The 18,432-nt window shown below is 37.3% G+C and overlaps 1 protein-coding gene across 1 annotated transcript; it reads left to right on the top strand.

Annotated features, from left to right (window-relative positions):
• Positions 1-7,382: 7,382 nt before the first annotated feature.
• On the top strand, positions 7,383-17,920 carry kcng1 (potassium voltage-gated channel, subfamily G, member 1). Its single transcript, XM_061902219.1, has 2 exons — positions 7,383-8,165; positions 16,001-17,920. The coding sequence occupies exons 1-2, from the start codon at positions 7,395-7,397 to the stop codon at positions 16,763-16,765; spliced, it is 1,536 nt and encodes a 511-aa protein (XP_061758203.1). The 5' UTR covers positions 7,383-7,394; the 3' UTR covers positions 16,766-17,920.
• The last annotated feature ends 512 nt before the right edge of the window (positions 17,921-18,432 follow it).

Genomic DNA, 18,432 nt, shown 5'->3' with positions numbered 1-18,432 from the left:
GTGGACGAAAACGTGACTGCTGTTGTTGTGTGTTGTTACCGCGCTGGGAGGAGGTTAATGAAACTGCCTAACAATAAACCCACGTAAGAAAACAAGAACTTGCCCTTGATCGTTCTACTGTTATAACGTCATTGGGAAGGCACGCTGTTTATGTTGTAGGAAAGCGGACGTGAAAACAGGCTGTCCTCACTCAGGTCCGCATGGAGCTGGAGGGGGCGTGGCCTCCAGCTCCGCCTGAATTTCGGGAGAAAATTTGTCCTTGGAGGTTTTCGGGAGAGGCGCTGAATTTCAGGAGTCTCCCGGAAAATCCAGGAGGGTTGGCAAGTATGAATGCCAGCAACATGTGACAAAGAAGTTGGGAAAGGTGGCAATAAATACTGATAAAGTAGAGGAATGCTCATCAAAAGCTTATTTGGAACATCCCACAAGTGTGCAGGCTAATTGGGAACAGGTGGGTGCCATGATTGGGTATAAAAACAGCTTCCCAAAAAATGCTCAGTCTTTCACGAGAAAGGATGGGGTGAGGTACACCCCTTTGTCCACAACTGCGTGAGCAAATAGTCAAACAGTTTAAGAACAACGTTTCTCAAAGTGCAGGCCACGCCCCCCCCTCCAGGGTTGATAAGGTGTGCAATGTAAATAGTCATGAAAATAAAGAAAAGGCATTAAATGAGAAGGTGTGTCCAAACTTTTGTCCGATACATTTTTTTTATTAAACGTAATTATTTTTAACATGCCTGTGGTTAAGATATCGAAGTCCTATTAAACACAACCTTCCTTTTGAAAGTATTTCTCAGCTCCCTGGCACACAAGCAGCATTTTGCCGGAACGTTCTTTTTTTCTCCCGACTGTAATCAGCAGTGTGACAGTGCAGGTGTCTAATAAGCATTCACTCGCTCACTTTTCCCTCCGAGCGCTCCTCCTCCTCCTTCCTGGAACCAAACAATTGTTTTCAGCAGATGAAGGCGCTGACATTTTCCTTCCTAATCTAGTGTCTGTGTTTTTACAAAATAGTTTTTAACCTGTTTTTATTGGCAGGCATCTTATTCCGGAAGGCCCGTATCAGAACATTTAAAAGGTCACATGTTTTTTTGAACCAGTAATATTTTCGTTTTTGTGGTGTCAATACAGCAGAACCTCCATTTATCAACGCCTATATTTGCGACATTTTTGTTATGATCCGATGCCTGGATCATACCATATTGTAGTTCCTTTTTGTATCACATTCTGTTATTTGACTTCCTTATTTCCTTTTTGCTCTGTCACCATGGTTTCGTATTAGTTCCACCTGCTACCCGCTGTTGAGGCACACCTGTTTTGTTAATCACCGTCCTTATTTAAGCCAACCCTTTTTGTTCATTGGGCCTCGGATCCTAATTTGCTTTCACGCAACAAGTGACGACTGCTTTCTATATTCTTACTCGCTAGCTTTCGCGCTACGCCTTATTTATCCCTAGCTCTCATGCTAGTTGTTTTTGTTTTCCCTTTTTGTGCCAAGTGTAAGTGTTTCTGTTTGTTTCCCTAGCTCTCATGCTAGCGTCTTTTCTTTGCCTGTTTTTGGAGTTAAATAAATCTTTATTTCTTACCATACGTTGTGTTCTTGCCCGAACGCATCCACGGAAGAACAAATCCGGCATCGCTATGCCCAACAAACGTCACAATTTTCGGTTTAAATGGCGCCAAATTAGGGTTGTCTCGATACCAATATGTTGGTACCGGTACCAAACGGTATGTCAATACTTTTCTAAATAAAGGGCACCACAAAAAAAATCATTATTGGCTTTATTTTAAGAAAATATCATAGATACATCTGCACAATCTTGGCATTCTCTCTATGAGCTTCAATACTTTTCTAAATAAAGGGGACCCAAAGAGAAATGGCATTATTAGCTTCAGGCACACCTATGAAGTGGAAACCATTTCAGGTGACTACCTGTTGAAGCTCATCGAGGCGCCAAATTAGGGTTGTTGTGATACCGATATTTTGTACCGGTACCAAAATGTATTTTGTTACTTTTCGATACTTTTCTAAATATAGGGGACCACAAAAAATTTCATTTTTTTGGCTTTATTTGAACAAAACATCTTAGAGTACATGAAACATATGTTTATTATTGTAATTAAGTTGTAACGACCTAATCGCATCGTGGTGCGTATTTCGTTCTCCCAGGGATGCAGACGGGCTTCGGACACAGCGTACAGGTAGGAAATGATTTATTTAAGCAATAAAACAGACTTTGACAAAACCAAAAGAGCTAGCATGGGAGCTAGAAAACAAATAGTCTAGCGTGGAAGCTAGCAGGTAGCGAGTAGCAAAAAAGAAGTCGTCACTTTTTGTATAAAAACAAACTAGGAAGCAAGACTGACTGACTGGAGAAGGCAGGCTTAAATAAAGACGGTAATCACAAAACAGGTGCATGTCCGGAACAGGCGGCAGGTGAAAATAATGAGTAACTATGGAAACCAACTGAGAGGTGCACAAACAGGAACCAAAGGAGTCCAAAACTAACAGAAAACAGAAAAAGACTCAAAAATCTAAATCATAATATGATCGGGGCAGCGGATCATACCATAAGTCGTTAAATAAAATAGTGAACATACTAGCCAACTTGTCTTTTAGTAGTAAGTAAACAAACAAAGACTCCTAATTAGTCTATGCAGTAACATATAGTGTCATTCATATACCTATTATTTTGTCAACATTTAAAGGACAAACTGAAAAAAATAATTATTAATCCACTTGTTCATTTACTGTTAATATCTGCTTATTTTCTGTTTCAACATGTTTTATCTACACTTCTGTTAAAATGTAATAATCACTTATTCTTCTCTTCTTTGATACTTTATACTAGTTTTGGATGATACAACAAATTTGGGTATCGATCCGATACCAAGTAGTTACAGGATCATACATTGGTCATAATTTAGGGACATATTTCCTGAGTTCATAAACATGATATACATTTTTTTTAAATGAAAAAAGATTTTGTAATGCTAAAAATATCGATGTAATCATAGCAGCATCGACTAGGTATCATTACAGCTTCTACCCGAGCACTAATCAGAGGCATTATTTAAGCCTGCCTTTGCCTGTCAGTCAGCCTGGCGTCATTATTTGCGACAAGTACCTGTTACGTGAGTTTTGCCTTGTCTGTAGTTGTTTGCTTCATGCCTTGCTACGTAGGTCTTGTTTGTTCATGCTACAGTTAGTCAGTTTTTCTCGTCCATAGTTTATGCTAAGTGTCAGTTTTGCATCCAATTTTTTCGTCTTGCTTGTTTTCTGTTTTTTGGTACTTTGCGTTATCATGTTTTTACCTGAACGCTTTGTCAGGCGCATAAAGATGCGACCCGAACGTGAAAACAGGATCATACATCGGTCATATTCAAAGTCCTCATGTGTCCAGGGACGTATTTACTGACTTTATAAACATAACATCAATTTTTAAAAAAAAATTTGTGACGAGAAAAAATATCAATTTAATCATAGTAGTATTGACTCGATACGCTCTTGTAGTCGGTATCATTACAGTGGATGTCAGGTGTAGATCCACCCAGTCTATTATAGAGCATTATTCACATGTGAATAACATAAATACAGTCTATTATACAGCATTATTCACATGTGAATAATATAAATACAGTCTATTATACAGCATTATTCACATGTGAATAACATAAATACAGCCTATTATACAGCATTATTCACATGTGAATAACATAAATACAGTCTATTATACAGCATTATTCACATGTGAATAACATAAATACAGTCTATTATACAGCATTATTCACATGTGAATAACATAAATACAGTTTATTATACAGCATTATTCACATGTGAATAATATAAATACAGTCTATTGTACAGTATTATTCACATGTTAATTACATAAATACAGTCCATTATACAGCATTATTCACATGTGAATAACATAAATACAGTCTATTATACAGCATTATTCACATGTGAATAATATAAATACAGTCAATTATACAGCATTATTCACATGTGAATAACATAAATACAGCCTATTATACAGCATTATTCACATGTGAATAACATAAATACAGTCTATTATACAGCATTATTCACATGTGAATAACATAAATACAGTCTATTATACAGCATTATTCACATGTGAATAACATAAATACAGTTTATTATACAGCATTATTCACATGTGAATAATATAAATACAGTCTATTATACAGCATTATTCACATGTGAATAATATAAATACAGTCTATAATATAGTATTATTCACATGTGAATAATATAAATACAGTCGATTATACAGCATTATTCACATGTGAATAATATAAATACAGTCTATAATTGTATTTATATTATTCACATGTGAATAGTATAAATACAGTCTATTATACAGCATTATTTGCACATGAATAATATGAATAGTCTATAATGCAGTATTATTCACATGTGAATAATATAAATACAGTCTATTACACAGTATTATTCACATGTGAATAACATAAATACAGTCTATTATACAGCGTTATTCACATGTGAATAACATAAATACAGTCTATTATACAGCGTTATTCACATGTGAATAACATAAATACAGTCTATTATACAGCATTATTCACATGTGAATAACATAAATACAGTCTATTATACAGCATTATTCACATGTGAGTAACATAAATACAGTCTATTATACAGCGTTATTCACATGTGAATAACATAAATACAGTCTATTATACAGCATTATTCACATGTGAATAACATAAATACAGTCTATTATACAGCATTATTCACATGTGAATAATATAAAGACATTATACATTTAAGTACAGTTAAAAAGGAACTTATGCATTACACAGTCTGATGGCTGTCGGTATGAAGAACTTCCTGTGTCGTTCCATACAAACGAGGCATAATGATGCAACATGTACATACAGCTATCCTAAATAGCACGTTAGCATCGATTAGCTTGCAGTCATGGACTGACCAAATATGTCTGATAAGCACTCCAGCAAATCAATGACATCAACAACGCTCACCTCTGTGCGTTCGCGCACAGCATTAAACGTTTGGTGGACAAAACGAGACAAAGAAGGTGCGGCATGAAACACGTCTTTCTGTGGCAGCGTCGGAGAAAGTTGTACATGTGAACAAACAACGATGAGTTCAAGGATCGCTGAAATTAGTAGGACAAAACAGTGTTTGCCCAATACTGTCATCAGTGAAGCCTGTATAACATAAACCTGTGGAAATTCGAACAATATATAAAAACAAAAAATATATTTTTTTTCTTCCATTTTCACACATCTCGGAAAGAGTTCCAGGGAGCCACTAGGGTGGCGCTATAGAGCCGTAGTTTGCTGACCTAACTTAGCCCTAAAGTATGTGTTTTTGTAAATAAATACAATTTAGTTTGCCATTAACTGGCCATGCATGATGTTGGGTTTGTAGAGAGTTGTGTTTAACCTCTTAAGGCCCAAGCTGTTTGTTTACATGCTTTTTTTAAATTTCTCTTTGCTGTTTGGGCTTATCGGACCCTAATTAGAATAAAAACTAAGAATCGTCTTACTGGAGTACTCTACTGGAGTAATTGGGAAAAGATGTAAACAAATAATTAGGGACCGAATGTCCCTTTGGGACAGAGGACCCTATTGCATTCCTAGCGTTTTATTCTTTCTTTATTATTATCAGGACTGGTAAACATTGCGATTTAATCAAAAAAACTAACCCCAAAACTAAAAGTTGCGCTCTAGCGCCCCCTAGGAAGAAAACACAGACAAAACTGCCTGTAACTTCCAGTAGGAATGTTGTAGCGACATGGAACGAAAACATCTATGTAGGTCTCACTTAGACCTAGATTTCATACACTAACATCCTTCAGCAAAAATCAACAGGAAGTTTGCAATTCCCCCTTCAAAATAAAAGTTTTGTAAAAACACACACCTCTGCCTCTTTGAGCTGTAATTTGACCCCCTTAACATGCTTCAAAACTCACCAAACTGGACACACTCATCAGGACTGGCGAAAATTGCGGTCTGATCAAAAAACCTAACCACAAAACTCAAAATTGCGTTTTAGCGCCCCCGAGGAATAAAACACAGGCAAAACTGCTCCTAGGAAGAAAACACAGACACAACTGCCTGTAACTTCCAGTAGGAATGTCGTAGAGACATGAAACAAAAACCTCTATGTAGGTCTCACTTAGACCTACATTTTCCACATTGTAAAAACCGGTCACCTTTTTTCAAACATTATCTCCTCTGAGCGCGTTTGTCGTGTCGGCTTTAAACTACCACAGGAGAGGGATTGAACACTTCTGATTAAAAGTTGATGAAAGAGTTTTAATTACTGCCATGGTTTTGATTTTATCAGCCTTCGAAGAACCGCTGCGCTGAAAACCATTTCAAAGATGGCCGCTGTGCACAGGCACAGTGAGGTAGACGGGTTTTTTTTCCCGTTTTTTTCTGTACCGTCTGCTGCTGGTGACTGCACAAACATTCGTGGGGGAGGGGCTGTGATCGTCTATACCAGGGGTAGGGAACCTTTGGCACTAGAGCCAGATGCGGCTCTTTTGATGACTGCATCTGGCTCGCAGATAAATCTTAGCTTACATTGCTTAACACGATAAGTAATTAATAATTCCGCTGGTAATCACAGTGTTAAAAATAACGTTCAAATTTGAAAACATTCTCATGCATTTTAATCCAACTATCCGTTTTCTATCACACCTGTTCAAGATGTCGCATTCATGGTAAGAAGTATTATATTTATTATTGGTTAACTTTTAGAATTACAATGTTCTTAAAAATAATAAGAGACTTATTATAATCTGAAAAATGTTGGTCTTACTTAAAGATGCACGCATTTAGTTGTATTCAGTGTGAAAAAATATTATATGGTTCTCACGGAAATACATTTTGAATTATTTGGCTTTCACGGCTCTCTCAGCCAAAAAGGTTCCTGACCCCTGGTCTATACCAAGATGGCTGCCAGGTGCCGTAGCTAAGCCGGTATGTTTTAAAGTTGTCGTTTGCCTCTATGTTGATTTAATTTAAAAAAAAAAAAATCATCTTTTGATATGATGTACTTAGTCCATAAGTACACAAATGTGTACTTCATGTTCAGTGACATGTTAATTCTTATTTTTACACTTTTTTCCCCCAAATTCCATTGTTATACTCTTCTGACACCACCAGATGGCAGTATAAGTGTCCACATACGCGGCCATAAGACCCCAATTCAGTAGTGTACACCATTTTGGAAATAACAGCTAAAAGGTGCTGTCCACGTATGTGACCACTAGGCCTTTAGAGTTAATGTAATTGTGTTTCTAAAAACCATATGTCTTTTGGTCAGGTGACAGCGTACAGGTGTCAGGTGCGGTCATGCGATCAGGCCAGTGAAGATGACCCTGCTGGCGGGTGACGGCTCCGGCTCCGACTATGACTACAGCGCCCTGAGCTGCGCCTCCGACGCCTCCCTGGACCCTCCCCCGCAGCAGGAGCAGGAGGCCCGCAAGGGAGCCTTCTACAAGAGGGCGCAGCCGGCCCCCCAGCCGGGCCCGGCGTCACTGTCCGACGCCCGCAAGCTCCACGCCATCATCAACGTGGGCGGCATGCGCTACCAGCTGCCCTGGACCACCCTGGAGGACTTCCCGCTGTCCCGCCTGGGCCGGCTGCACCCGTGCAGCAGCTTCGACGAGATCATGCGCGTCTGCGACGACTACGACGTGGCGCACAACGAGTTCTTCTTCGACCGCAACCCCTGCGCCTTCCGCACCATCCTGACCTACCTGCGGGCGGGCAAGCTGCGCTCGCTCAGGGAGATGTGCGCCCTCTCTTTCCGGGAGGAGATGCTCTACTGGGGGGTGCCGGAGGAGAGCCTGGAGTGGTGCTGCCGCCGCCGCCTGCTGCACCGCATGGAGGAGTTCGAGGCCATGGAGCGAGCGGCGGAGGAGGACGAGCTCCTGCGGGATCTGTCCGAGTCGGACAGCGGGGGGCGTCCCGCCGAGTCCCGCTTGAGTCGCTTCATGTCGAGGCTGAGGGACATGGTGGAGAGGCCGCACTCTGGACTCCCCGGGCAGATCTTCGCCTGCTTGTCCGTATTGTTCGTCACCATCACGGCGGTCAACCTGTCCATCAGCACCATGCCCGCCATGAGGCAGGAGGAGGAGGAGGTGAGTAGGCGCCATCCTTGCTAATTTCTAAACCAGTGTTGGTCAACATGTGCCGTGAGATACAGTCTGCTGTGCCGGAGATGATCTGATTTCACCAATTTGGGTTAAAGATATTTTTGCAAACCAGTAATTATAGTCTGCAAATGATGTGTTGTTGTTGAGTGTCGGTGCTGTCTAGAACTCGGCAGAGTAACCGCGTAATACTCTTCCATATCTGTAGATGGCAGCCTGTAGCTAATTTCTTTGTAGACGTCGGCAACAGCGGGAGGCAGGGTGCAGGTAAAAAAGTGTCGAATGCTTAAAACAAAAATAAACCAAAGGTGAGTGCCCCTAAGAAAAGGCATTGAAGCTATGCAGAACGAAACTAAAACTGAACTGGCTGCAAAGTAAAGAAAAACAAAATGCTGGACGACAGCAAAGACTTACTCTGGAGCAAAGACGGCGTCCACAATGTACATCCAAACATGACATGACAATCAACAATGTCCGCACAGCGAAGGACAAAACAACTGAAATATTCCATCCATTTACTTCTGCTTATCCGAGGGCCATCGCCCTTATCCCTCTCCCCAGCGACTTCGTCCAACTCCTCCCGGGGGATCCCGAGGCGTTCCCAGGCCAGCCGGGAGACATAGTCTTCCCAATATGTCCTGGGTCTTCCCCGTGGCCTCCTACCGGTCGGACGTGCCCGAAACACCTCCCTAGGGAGGCGTTCGGGTGGCATCCTGAAATATTCTTGAATGCTAAAACAAAGTAGATGCGGGGAATATCGCTCAAAGGAAGACATGAAACTGCTACAGGAAAATACAGGAAAAAAGAGAAAAAGCCACTAAAATAGGAGCCTGAGACAAGAACTAAAACACTACAACCCAATCCACTTTATTTGTATAGCACATGCCACCACTGCTGCTCACTGCTTCCCTCACCTCCAAAGGGGTGATCGAGGGTGATGGGTTAAATGCAGAGAATAATTTCGCCACACCTAGTGTGTGTGTGTGTGTGTGTGTGTGTGTGTGTGTGTGTGTGTGTGTGTGTCTGTGTGTGTGTGTGACTATCATGGCTACTTTAACTTTAACTTAACTTAACTTTAAACAACAAAAATGTTTCCAAAGTGCTGCACAATGTTAAAAACAATATTCAAATATTATCCTTAGCTCCACCAACAACTGAAGAAAAACCACAACAACAAAAAATATATAAAATCAATGTAAAAATAAATATCATTAAAAACATATTTTAAAGGTTAAAACCAATTAAAACAATAGACAGAAATCAAAATTTAAAAACACCGCGGACCACACAACTCACGTAGTGTTAGAAGCCAGAGAATAAAAGTGGATCTTAAGACCAGACTTAAAACACTTTAAAATAATAAAGTCCAAATAAGTCAGGGTGTGATGTGACAGGTGGTGACAGTACACCTACTTTGAGACAAGAGCTATACTGATGCATGCTTGGTTATGCCTTAAAGAGGAATTCCCCTTTTTTTGGAATGTTGCCTATTATTTACAATCATTACGAAAGATATGACCACAGATGTTTGAATGGTCAAATCAATTTAAAACAAAACTTTGTTTGTCCCGAGGGGGAAATTCAAGGCAGCAAATGTAGCAGCAAATAGCAGATAGCATAAGACAATGTAAATGTATAGCAGCTGTAACTAGGGAATGACTAGTATAAATAGTGAACAATAATACTTGTAAATATGTAACCAGTGCATAACTAGTGTAGATAGTGAACAATAATACTTGTAAATATGTGAACAATGCATGTAAATAATGAACAATAATACTTTTGAATATGAAACCAGTGCATAACTAATGTAAATTGTGAAAAATAATTTTTGTAAATATGTAAACAATGCATAACTATTGTAAATAGTGAAAGATAATACTTGTAAATATGTAAACAATGCATGTAAATAGTGAACAATATTACTTGTAAATATGTAACCAGTGCATGTAAATAGTGAATAATAATACTTGTAAATATGTAAACAATGCATGTAAATAGTGAACAAGAATACTTGTAAATATGTAAACAATGCATGTAAATTGTGAATAATAATACTTGTAAATATGTAAACAATGCATGTAAATAGTGAACAAGAATACTTGTAAATATGTAAACAATGCATGTATATAGTGAACAAGAATACTTGTAAATATGTAAACAATGCATGTAAATAGTGAATAATAATACTTGTAAATATGTAACCAGTGCATAACTAGTGGAGATAGTGAACAATAATACTTGTAAATATGTGAACAATGCATGTAAATAGTGAACAATAATACTTTTGAATATGAAACCAGTGCATAACTAATGTATATTGTGAAAAATAATTTTTGTAAATATGTAAACAATGCATAACTATTGTAAATAGTGAAGGATAATGCTTGTAAATATGTAAACAATGCATGTATATAGTGAACAAGAATACTTGTAAATATGTAAACAATGCATGTAAATAGTGAATAATAATACTTGTAAATATGTAAACAATGCATGTAAATAGTGAACAAGAATACTTGTAAATATGTAAACAATGCATGTAAATAGTGAACAATAATACTTGTAAATATGTAAACAATGCATGTATATAGTGAACAAGAATACTTGTAAATATGTAAACAATGCATGTAAATAGTGAATAATAATACTTGTAAATATGTAAACAATGCATGTAAATAGTGAACAAGAATACATGTAAATATGTAAACAATGCATGTAAATAGTGAACAAGAATACTTGTAAATATGTCAACACTGCATGTAAATAGTGAATAATGATACTTGTAATTATGTAAACAATGCATGTAAATAGTGAACAATAATACTTGTAAATATGTAAACAATGCATGTAAATAGTGAACAAGAATATTTGTAAATATGTAAACAATGCATGTAAATAGTGAATAATAATACTTGTAAATATGTAAACAATGCATGTAAATAGTGAATAATAATACTTGTAAATATGTAAACAATGCATGTAAATAGTGAACAAGAAAACTTGTAAATATGTAAATGCATGTAAATAGTGAATAATAATACTTGTAAATATGTAAACAATGCATGTATATAGTGAACAAGAATACTTGTAAATATGTAAACAATGCATGTAAATAGTGAATAATAATACTTGTAAATATGTAAACAATGCATGTAAATAGTGAATAATAATACTTGTAAATATGTAAACAATGCATGTAAATAGTGAATAATAATACATGTAAATATGTAAACAATGCATGTAAATAGTGAACAATAATACATGTAAATATGTAAACAATGCATGTAAATAGTGAATAATAATACATGTAAATATGTAAACAATGCGTGTAAATACTGCGATGAGGTGGCGACTTGTCTAGGGTGTGCCCTGCCTTCTGCCCGATTGTAGCTGTGATAGGCGCCAGCGCCCCCCGCCACCCCAAAAGGGAATAAGCGGTATAAAATGGATGTATGGATGCATGTGAATAGTGAACAATAATACTTGTGAATATGTAAACAGTGCATAACTAGTGTAAAGAGTTAAAGATAATACTTGTAAATATGCAAACAGTACATGTAAATAGTGAACAATATTACTTCTAAATATGTAACCAGTGCATGACTAGTGTAAATAGTGAACAATTTTACTTGTAAATATGAAACTGGTGCATAACTAGTGTAAATAGTGAACAATATTTCTTGTAAATATGTAACCAGTGTATAACTAGTGTAAATAGTGAACAAGATTACTTGTAAATATGAAACTAGTGCATAACTAGTTTTATCAGTGAACAATAATACTTGTAAATATGTAAACAGTGCATAACTAGTGTAAATAGTGAACAAGATTACTTGTAAGTATGAAACTAGTGCATAACTAGTTTTATCAGTGAACAATAATACTTGTAAATATGTAAACAGTGCATAACTAGTGTAAATAGTGAACAATATTACTTGTAAGTATGAAACTAGTGCATAACTAGTTTTATCAGTGAACAATAATACTTGTAAATATGTAACCAGTGTATACCTAGTAAATAGTGAACAATAATACTTGTAAATATGTAACCAGTGCATAACTTGTGTAAATAGTGAAAAATAATACTTGTGAATATGTAACCAGTGCATACCTAGTAAATAGTGAACAATAATGATTGTAAATATGAAACCAGTGCATAATTAGTGTAATAACTGGTAAACAATAATACTTGTAAATATGTAACCAGTAAATGTAACTAGTGAACAATAATACTTGTAAATATGTAACCAGTGCATTAATAATGTGTAAATAGTGAACAATAATACTTGTAAATATGTAACCAGTGCATAACTGTTGTAAATAGTGAAAAATAATACTTGTAAATATGTAAACAATGCATGTAAATAGTGAACAATATTTCATGTAAATATGTAAGCAGCGCATGACTAGTACCATAACTAGTGAACAATAACACTTGTAAATATGAAACCAGTGCATAACTAGTAAATAGTGAACAATAATACTTGTAAATATGTAACCAGTGCATGAATAATGTGTAAATAGTGAACAATAATACTTGTAAATATGTAACTAGTGTATATAGTGAACAATAATACTTGTAAATATGAAACCAGTGCATACATAGTGTAAATAGTGAACAATCATACTTGTAAATATGTAAACAATGCATGTAAATAGTGAACAATAGTACCTGTAAATATGTAACCAATGCATAACTAGTGTAAATAGTGAACAATAATGATTGTAAATATGAAACCAGTGCATAATTAGTGTAATAACTGGTAAACAATAACAATTGTAAATATGTAACCAGTAAATGTAACTAGTGAACAATAATACTTGTAAATATGTAACCAGTGCATGAATAATGTGTAAATAGTGAACAATAATACTTGTAAATATGTAACCAGTGCAGAACTAGTAAATAGTGAACAATAATACTTGTAAATATTTAACCAGTGCATAACTAGTAAATAGTGAACAATAATACTAGTAAATATGTAACCAGTGCATGAATAATGTGTAAATAGTGAACAATAATACTTGTAAATATGTAACCAGTGCATAACTAGTAAATAGTGAACAATAATACTTGTAAATATGTAACCAGTGCATAACTAGTGTAAATAGTGAACAATAATACTTGTAAATATGTAACCAGTGCATAACTAATAAATAGTGAACAATAATACTTGTAAATATGTAACCAGTGCATGACTAATGTGTAAATAGTGAACAATAATTCTTGTAAATATGTAACCAGTGCATAAGTAGTGTAAACAGTGAACTATAATACTTGTAAATATGTAACCAGTGCATAACTAGTAAATAGTGAACAATAATACTTGTAAATATGTAACCAGTGCATGAATAATGTCTAAATAGTGAACAATAATACTTGTAAATATGTAACCGGTGCATAACTAGTAAATAGTGAACAATAATACTTGTAAATATGTAACTAGTGCATGAATAATGTGTAAATAGTGAACAATAATACTTGTAAATATGTAACCAGTGCATGAATAATGTGTAAATAGTGAACAATAATACTTGTAAATATGTAACCAGTGCATAACTAGTAAATAGTGAACAATAATACTTGTAAATATGTAACCATTGCATAACTAGTGTAAATAGTGAACAATAATACTTGTAAATATGTAACCAGTGCATAAGTAGTGTAAATAGTGAACTATAATACTTGTAAATATGTAACCAGTGCATGAATAATGTGTAAATAGTGAACAATAATACTTGTAAATATGTAACCAGTATATGACTAGTAACTAGTGAACAATAATACTTGTAAATATGTAACCAGTGCATAACTAGTAAATAGTGAACAATAATACTTGCAAATATGTAACCAGTGCATAACTAGTAAATAGTGAACAATAATACTTGTAAATATGTAACCAGTGCATGAATAATGTGTAAATAGTGAACAATAATACTTGTAAATATGTAACCAGTGCATAACTAGTGTAAATAGTGAACAATAATACTTGTAAATATGTAACCAGTGCATGAATAATGTGTAAATAGTGAACAATAATACTTGTAAATATGTAACCAGTGCATAAGTAGTGCAAACAGTGAACTATAATACTTGTAAATATGTAACCAGTGCATAACTAGTGAATAGTGAACAATAATACTTGTAAATATGTAACCAGTGCATGAATAATGTCTAAATAGTGAACAATAATACTTGTAAATATGTAACCAGTGCATGAATAATGTGTAAATAGTGAACAATAATACTTGTAAATATGTAACCGGTGCATAACTAGTAAATAGTGAACAATAATACTTGTAAATATGTAACTAGTGCATGAATAATGTGTAAATAGTGAACAATGATACTTGTAAATATGTAACCAGTGCATGAATAATGTGTAAATAGTGAACAATAATACTTGTAAATATGTAACCAGTGCATAACTAGTAAATAGTGAACAATAATACTTGTAAATATGTAACCATTGCATAACTAGTGTAAATAGTGAACAATAATACTTGTAAATATGTAACCAGTGCATAAGTAGTGTAAATAGTGAACTATAATACTTGTAAATATGTAACCAGTGCATGAATAATGTGTAAATAGTGAACAATAATACTTGTAAATATGTAACCAGTATATGACTAGTAACTAGTGAACAATAATACTTGTAAATATGTAACCAGTGCATAACTAGTAAATAGTGAACAATAATACTTGCAAATATGTAACCAGTGCATAACTAGTAAATAGTGAACAATAATACTTGTAAATATGTAACCAGTGCATGAATAATGTGTAAATAGTGAACAATAATACTTGTAAATATGTAACCAGTATATGACTAGTAACTAGTGAACAATAATACTTGTAAATATGTAACCAGTGCATAACTAGTAAATAGTGAACAATAATACTTGCAAATATGTAACCAGTGCATAACTAGTAAATAGTGAACAATAATACTTGTAAATATGTAACCAGTGCATAACTAGTGTAAATAGTGAACAATAATACTTGTAAATATGTAACCAGTGCATGAATAATGTGTAAATAGTGAACAATAATACTTGTAAATATGTAACCAGTGCATAAGTAGTGTAAACAGTGAACTATAATACTTGTAAATATGTAACCAGTGCATAACTAGTGAATAGTGAACAATAATACTTGTAAATATGTAACCAGTGCATGAATAATGTGTAAATAGTGAACAATAATACTTGTAAATATGTAACCGGTGCATAACTAGTAAATAGTGAACAATAATACTTGTAAATATGTAACTAGTGCATGAATAATGTGTAAATAGTGAACAATAATACTTGTAAATATGTAACCAGTGCACAACTAATAAATAGTGAATAATAATACTTGTAAATATGTAACCAGTGCACAACTAATAAATAGTGAACAATAATACTTGTAAATATGTAACTAGTGCATGAATAATGTGTAAATAGTGAACAATAATACTTGTAAATATGTAACCAGTGCATAAATAGTGTAAATAGTGAACAATAATACTTGTAAATATGTAACCAGTGCATGAAAAATGCGTTAATAGTGAACAATAATACTTGTGAATATGTAACCAGTGCATAAATAGTGTAAATAGTGAACAATAATACTTGTAAATATGTAACCAGTGCATGAATAATGCGTTAATAGTGAACAATAATACTTGTAAATATGAATGAATGTGTTGAGACCGGTCTGTGCTAGATAATGCAATGCAGCGGCGCCCCCTGGTGGTACCCAAGCAACAGTACTTGTGTGTGTGTGCGTGTGTGTGTGTGTGCGTGTGTGTGTGTGTGTGTGTGCGGAGCAGGGCAGGTGTTCCAACATGTGCTACAACATCTTCATCGTGGAGACGGTGTGCGTGGCCTGGTTCTCCCTGGAGTTCTCCCTGCGCTTCATCCAGGACCGCTCCAAGCTGACCTTCCTGCGCCAGCCCCTCAACCTCATCGACGTGCTGGCCATCCTGCCCTACTACATCACGCTGCTGGTGGACACCACCTCCGAGGGCCAGCGCCGCCCCGGCGCCGGCGGCAGCTACCTGGACAAGGTGGGCCTGGTGCTGCGTGTGCTGCGGGCGCTGCGCATCCTCTACGTGATGCGGCTGGCCCGCCACTCGCTGGGCCTGCAGACGCTGGGGCTGACGGCCCGCCGCTGCACGCGGGAGTTCGGCCTGCTGCTCCTCTTCCTGTGCGTGGCCATCGCCCTCTACTCGCCGCTGGTCTACCTGATCGAGAGCGAGATGGGTGCGGCGCCGGAGTTCACCAGCATCCCCGCCACCTACTGGTGGGCCGTCATCACCATGACGACGGTGGGCTACGGCGACATGGTGCCGCGCAGCATCCCGGGCCAGGTGGTGGCGCTGAGCAGCATCCTGAGCGGCATCCTCCTCATGGCCTTCCCCGTCACCTCCATCTTCCACACCTTCTCGCGCTCCTACGTGGAGCTCAAGCAGGAGCAGCAGAGGCTCCTGCAGAGGAGGACGCACTTCCTGCTCAGGGGCCACCTGGGGAACAACCTCTCCCTGGAGAGCGACATGCTCTTCCCCATGGCCACGCCCGACGCCCGGGACGCCTGAGGACCAGGTAAGGACCAGAACTTTCCCACAGACGCAGCCTTTCCGTGTAGCATCCCAGCGAGAAGAAGGTCGTCTAACCATGAGTACCAAACTGATGACACGTACCTCGTAAATGCTCCAATTCTAGCTCATCTCCACCATCAAATAGAGAAAAACATATATTTCTTTATTGAATCATGATTAGGAGTGCATGAGAAAGCAATCTTAAAGGCCTACTGAAAGCCACTACTAGCGACCACGCAGTCTGATAGTTTATATATCAATGATGAAATATTAACATTGCAACACATGCCAATACGGCCTTTTTAGTTTACTAAATTGCAATTTTAAATTTCTCGCAAAGTATCCTGTTGAAAACGTCGGGACGTCTCGGATTGTAGCGGACATTTTTTTCCAGCCCGATCCCAGCTATAAGTCGTCGCATAATTACACAGTATTCTGGACATCCGTGTTGCTGAATCCTTTGCAATTTGTTCAATTAATAATGGAGACGTCAAAGAAGAACGATGTAGGTGGGAAGCGGTGTATTGCAACCGCCTTTAGCAACACAAACACAGCCGGTGTTTCCTTGTTTACATTCACGAAGGTGAAGCTTTACTATGGTAAATGGGTAGTACTTGTATAGCGCTTTTCTACCAAAGCCCAAAGCGCTTTGACAGTATTTCCACATTCACACACACATTCACACACTGACGGCGGGAGCTGCCATGCAAGGCGCTCACCAGGAGCAATGGTGAAGTGTCTTGCCCAAGGACACATCGGATGTGACTAGGATGGTAGAAGGTGGGGATTGAACCGGTAACCCTCAGATTGCTGGCACAGCCACTCTACCAACTTCGCCACGCCGTTCCCTACGGCTATGGAAAAGAGCGATCCAGCGAACATGGTTCCCGACCACATGTCAACCGGCAGGTTTCGGTGAGAAAATTGTGGTAATAAGTCGGCTCTTACCGTAGACATGAGCAGAGTTTGCGTCGTTGCTCGTGCACCTGTCAAAGAGGCAGCTGCGTGGCTTCCCTCAGAGACACCGGCGGTCACCACAACCCACCGACTTTCAGGTACTACAGTATAATCTCACTACAACCCTAGTAACACAATAAGCAGATAAGGGATTTTCCAGAATTATCCTAGTAAATGTGTCTAATAACATCTGAATCGCTCCCACTGCTCTGTCTTTTTTTTTTCTTTCTAGTTCTTCACTCTCACTTTCCTCATCCACGAATCCTTCCTCTTTGCTCAAATTGATGGGGAAATCGTCGCTTTCTCGGTCCGAATCGCTCTCGCTGCTGGTGGCCATGATTGTAAACAATGTTCAGATGTGAGGAGCTCCACAACCCGCGACGTTACGCGCACATCGTCTGCTACTTCCGGTACAGGCAAGGCTTTTTTATTTGCAACCAAAAGTTGCAAACTTTATGGTCGATGGTCTCTACTAAATCCTTTCAGCAAAAATATGGCAATATCGCGAAATTATCAAGTATGACACATAGAATGGAGCTGCTATCCCCGTTTGAATAAGAAAATCTCATTTCAGTAGGCCTTTAATGCAAAACTGTCCAGTCAGCAATAATAGCATCACACCATTTTATAGCCGGATCATACATCAAATGTATAGAGCTCATCAGTAGGTCGCCTACAGCCACAGCTCAGGTCGAATGAGTAGAGGC

This window comes from Nerophis ophidion, linkage group LG06 (assembly GCF_033978795.1).
Source record: "Nerophis ophidion isolate RoL-2023_Sa linkage group LG06, RoL_Noph_v1.0, whole genome shotgun sequence".
Taxonomy (NCBI): Eukaryota; Metazoa; Chordata; class Actinopteri; order Syngnathiformes; family Syngnathidae; genus Nerophis; species Nerophis ophidion.
Note: the sequence above shows the minus strand (reverse complement) of the source record. Positions and strands in the feature narration are given on the sequence as shown.